The 5228-nt window shown below is 39.0% G+C and overlaps 1 protein-coding gene across 5 annotated transcripts; it reads left to right on the top strand.

Moving 5' to 3' along the window:
* The first annotated feature begins 628 nt into the window (after positions 1–628).
* On the top strand, positions 629–3690 carry LOC121180665 (protein CutA homolog). 5 transcript variants are annotated; one of them, XM_041036260.1, is made up of 8 exons: positions 714–767; positions 1147–1212; positions 1374–1522; positions 1728–1787; positions 1970–2015; positions 2890–2939; positions 3138–3239; positions 3560–3690. In XM_041036260.1, the coding sequence occupies exons 2-7, from the start codon at positions 1150–1152 to the stop codon at positions 3235–3237; spliced, it is 468 nt and encodes a 155-aa protein (XP_040892194.1). In that variant the 5' UTR covers positions 714–767; positions 1147–1149; the 3' UTR covers positions 3238–3239; positions 3560–3690. The 5 variants fall into 5 exon arrangements, with proteins under 5 accessions (XP_040892192.1, XP_040892195.1, XP_040892193.1 ...); XM_041036258.1 differs by lacking the exon at positions 714–767 and adding an exon at positions 629–686 and having other exon boundaries at positions 3138–3690; XM_041036259.1 differs by lacking the exon at positions 714–767 and adding an exon at positions 644–686 and having other exon boundaries at positions 1143–1212; positions 3138–3690.
* The last annotated feature ends 1538 nt before the right edge of the window (positions 3691–5228 follow it).

Below are 5228 nucleotides of genomic sequence, written 5' to 3'. Positions count from 1 at the left end.
AGCTGCCATCCTATGGCTGTCCACTGCCACTGCACGTGCAAGAATTGTCCAGTGCTCGTGGCAATAGATGAAAAATTAGTATGCGTGCGCATCACATGCATTAGATAAAATGTGCACAAAATGACAGGTGTCTGTTTCAGGCTGGTCCTGGTCCATTCAGAGTCCCGAAGGGAAAGCCAGCAGTGCTTTGGATGGATTTTTCAACTATTTTCTAATAAAATAGTTGATTAAAATGAGCAATATCTTTCATTAAAGTCACATCTAGCGTTTGCAAAAACACAGAAAGCATCGTCTCTGTACATAAATATGACTCTTGCCCAGTGTGTGTGAGTTTGTAGAGTTTAAAATAGAGTTTAATTCTCTAGCCTGTAAATGCAAAGATGTTCTTAGAGGCCTAGAATGCCCTCTACCGGTAAATCAATGTATTGCAACCAGCAATTGTACTTCAGAATAATAATATTTCTGTTTAATCTTGGGAAATAAATACACGAGGAGTATCCTCAGCAAACCTTCTGATAACTGGTTATCCCCCCATTACATGTGATCTGTGGTGTTACTCAAGACGGACGCTGCAACCCTCCTTTAAGAGGCCAATGCTGCTTTGCGACAGTTTCACAAACATACCGCCGTCACACTTGACGGCAGAGTGTGTTGCTTGCTAGGCGGCGCCAGACATCTGTGAGAAGGTAAACTACAAAACACAAATAATCCTGAACAGTCGCTGTTTTTTTCATTCGTATCAAACACACAATGATCTTATATTTTTAGTAAGTTCGTCTTGTAATGTGGTTCTTTCGTAAAAGTCGCCAGTGGTTTTGCTCCCTGCTAACAACAGCTAACTTTACTGCTAGCTAAACACACCCCAGCTGCAACTTAACAGTGAGCCATGACTGACATGACTGTTGTAGGTTTGTTTGTGTGCACAGCGACATGTGTGTGAGGAGGTGGCTGCATGAGTTCTACAGCATGTTTATTTGTTGAAAAATAAAATGTAAGAGAGAGGAAGACATTGCAAACAAGGCTGCTGTGCTGCAGCGCTGCAGCACATGGTTTTATTTTCAACGCGACATAAAACAAGCTGCGCACAGTACGTGTCAACATATTTAAAACTGTTGAAGCTGTCACTGTGTTTGTGTTACTAACCAGGAAATGCGCATTGGACTGCCCAGTGCAGAGACACTGCAAGGTGGATCCTTAAGAGCTTTTATTTTGGTGAGTGTGCAGAGCGTGCAGATGCCTCTAACACACCACATTCGTTTCACACGCGATGATGTGTTTGTGTTGTGTTGTTGAACTCTATGCATATCGGTGTCAGTGTTGCGATGTTGTTGGGTTTCATCCTCCTCTCCCTCCTCTGTGTGTCCCGCTCACAGACGGTGCTCCTGAGTGTGTTTATGTTCCAGCTGCTGAGGACTGTTGGACTGAGGGCGTTCTCCATGGCATCTGAGACGTACACGTCGGGCACCCACTCTGCCGCTTTTGTCACCTGTCCAAACGACAGTGTAGCTAAAGACTTGGCCAGGTGATAAAATATGTGACATCTTAATTGTGTTTTAGATGTTTTCACTTTTCAATGTGATTATTGAATAAAGGCTAAAGTAAAAGTTCTGAAAGTCTATTCTTCTCTCTCACTAACTGGACATACTGAAAATGGGATGTCCCATTTGTTTGGAGTTTGATTTTAGCTCGTACAGTGAATCATTCCTTCTTGTCTTTCTGTCTCACAGGGGTATTGTGGAAAGGAAGCTAGCTGCTTGTGTCAACATTGTCCCAGCAATAAAATCTGTGTAAGTTTTTCAGTGTCATGTCAGACTGGGATGTCTGTGTCTGTTTTCTTAACATACATTTTGACTAATGACAGGTCATAAATGAATGGTTGTGGCAGGCAGCATTTAATAAATAAATGATATTGTTCTGTAATATTGGTATTTAATTACACAGTTGAAATAATTATGTCTTGTTCTTTCAGATATGAATGGCAGGGGAAGATTGAGGAGGACAATGAAGTGCTGCTGGTGAGTGCTGAATAAGTCTTGTAACATGTCAGCCTGTGTAAATTTTCTCAGTAAATCCAGCTAAATGCTATTTATACAGCTAAGGGTGATTTACTACAGCTGCGGCTGGTAGTTCTGAATACTGCTATTGGAACAGCTGCACCTTTTACCATAACTATATTAGCTAAAACTACAGTTTTAATGCTATAAATAGGAGTTAAAGGAATTCCAAGAATTTCAGTTGTATTATAAATAAAACACTGCTTGTTGACCCTGATAACCAACCTCTCCAGAGTATTCTTATGAAAAACTTAATTTACACCTCATTCAGCAGTTTTAGAGACAAAACACATGCTACAAAATAATAAGAGAATTAAGGACAATTTTGAATGTTTTGACTACAAATGAACTGAACCTGAACCTGAACCTGAACAAAACAAGACCAAAGAAGAGCTGTGGTTGCATTATAACAGAAATGGACAACTCATGTAAACAACAGTGTAAAACAAGATTAGCTGTCAGCGGACAGACTGGGCTCTATTGTGATCATGATCGTGATGCTTTAAATTCCTTCAGAATACATTTTGAAACGTGACCACTGTTAAGATTGTGCTCTTTCATGGCCAGCATGTCTGCATCTCTGCATCTCATGCAAATGTGATTAAGCAGCAGATGCAGATTTCTCAGATCAGGAGTATAAAAAAACCATGAGCTTTTTTCTGGACTCTGTCAAACTGAATGAGAAAAGGCAAAAAGGTCAGGGCGTCCTAGACTCAGAATGGGTTGTTTTACTATATTGAACACTGATCATCATAAAACGCTAAAATTGTCCTGTCTCATCAAGTGTCGGATGAAGTCGGTCAAGCTGACCTAGTGTGTCTCTCTCCTTGTTTAGATGATTAAAACAAGAAGTTCCAAGGTGCCTGCTCTTGCTGAATATGTCCGGTGAGTCTATTTTTAGACCCCTCTGCAGAAAACACCTCGCTCCATCCCAACTCTCACAGGAACATTGTTGATCATTTGTTCCATTACCTGCCGTGACTCACACACTCCAGGAGCATGGCTTTAATTGCTGCTGTTTATATGTACTGTGTGCCAGTCTGTGCACTCGGTTGACTCGTAACTGCTCGCTGTCCTCTTCAGCTCTAACCATCCATATGAGGTGGCCGAGGTCATCAGCCTGCCCATTGACCAGGGCAACCCGCCCTACCTCAAGTGGATAGGAGAAGTCGTACCTGAATAAGGGTGGGCTTATGGAAGAGGGGAAGAGTTAATGGATGGATCGGTGTGAAAAACGAAATCTGAAATAATGTGAAATTTCCATCTTTTCAAACACACATGCAGAGCTTCAACAAGTTACACACACTATGAACTCTACCATCCAAATCTGTAATGTTATTGTTAACAGCATAAGACAAAGGTAATACAAAGTGCTTATCAGATTTTTTTTAGTAACACATTGGGTGTTTTGAAATTAATAAAACTCATTTTCTAAAATTTTTCCTATTTTGCTTTGTTCAATAATGATTAGAGGTTTGACAGTGGATTGTTTTTTTTTCCTATAGTGTCTTTACCTCCAGAGGGCAGTCTTGGTCTCTAGTGTTCAGAGTTAACCAGATGCAGAACAAAGTGTGTTCTGCTTGTTTGAACCTTCCACTAAAAAGTTTAAAGTGAACAGCAACAACAACATTGGTCAGCTCTCTGATTTCTTTAGCTAAAGAGGCATTTTGAAATAAAGGAAAAGGATTATTTTTCATTGGTTTTAGTCTTTCATGGTGAACAACACACAGTTGAGAGGCCATAATGACAAGCGTTAGATATTTACATATCTTCAACATACTACATATATGCACACGCTATGAGCTGCAGTTCAAGTGACATGATAGCACACAACATCAGGGATTACTGTGGTACAAAATATTTACATGCTATATCATCTGTAAACTTTTGTTTTGTCCACTCTCACCACAAAACTCTTTGTTTTAGTGCTTCACCAAAGCTCTCACAACATGGCTGATAATACAACATCTTAATACACACACTGGACCTTTTGTGGTCACAGACATTAAACTGATTAAAAAGCAATAATATGACAAGTTACAAGTTGGCCTTATAACCTGTCCATCTGGGGTTTGACTTAAATCCATGAGCCTTAAATAAGACATAAAATCACAATACACTGCAAAACACACCCCGCACTGTTTCAACCATCTTAAAAATCCAATGTCTTTACATTACCTGTACCAACATAGTGTTAAACTATGAGCATAAAGCAGATAATTGCTCAAGAAAATATATTTGCTAAAAATGACACTTAACAAAGATGTCTTAGGGTGACATGTTCAAATTTGTTTGTGTGATTCCCCAGAAATACAAATTCTTTTTTTAATCAGATGTAATGAAATTTGTTTTCTACATAGGGTGTGCAGTTCACATTACCATATATATTTGATTAAAAAAACTGAAATGAAGAAATGTTAAAGTTAAACTCACACAAAGCACGATTTTCATGCTTTGTTATTGCACATCTCAGGTAGTGAGCTAAAGCAAGTTGTTTATTAGTTAAATCTTAAAGTGAGATATCATTTAGTTGCTTTGAAGAAAATCAGGGACTGAGTTACCTCCATATTGCATGCTGGTACACAAAAACTCAACAAGAGCTCTCAGCAACAGACTGACGTGTTTGTGGAAACACTACACTTTACCTTTGTGGGCTGTTGTAAAAGCCAAAGCAGTAAAAGTCAAAGGTAGCTGATATTTTTCATTTCACAATGCGTCAGTAGTTGCAGTATCTCCCACTGGGACATGATTCATACAGTGCATTAGCCATTTCAGTATTTTAAAGTGGCAGTCTTCTTCAAGATGACAGCAATAAACACATTCATGATGGTCTGTCATGTAGTTGACCACTTAGTTGGCAAAGTCACTTAAGCCAGACCACCCACATGTACTGGGTTACAACAATCTTTGCTATTTAGGTATAAAATCTGTTACCATAGCATTTGGAAAAAATGGTTTCACTCTCAGGATGAAGAATGAAAAATCAAGACAAAAATCTAAATCTCTAGAATGAACTGTCAAGTTACATTATTTTTTACATTCTCGTGCCAGGGCTAAAATACTATCAGTGTCACAATCCACACACATTTTCACATGATTTTCACATGCGATTCAAATGTCTTTGAGAAAAAGTTTAAATTGGCCAGAATCCACTGGGAACGTGTTCACATCTGT

Source organism: Toxotes jaculatrix, chromosome 4 (genome assembly GCF_017976425.1).
Source record: "Toxotes jaculatrix isolate fToxJac2 chromosome 4, fToxJac2.pri, whole genome shotgun sequence".
NCBI classification, from domain to species: Eukaryota; Metazoa; Chordata; class Actinopteri; family Toxotidae; genus Toxotes; species Toxotes jaculatrix.
Note: the sequence above shows the minus strand (reverse complement) of the source record. Positions and strands in the feature narration are given on the sequence as shown.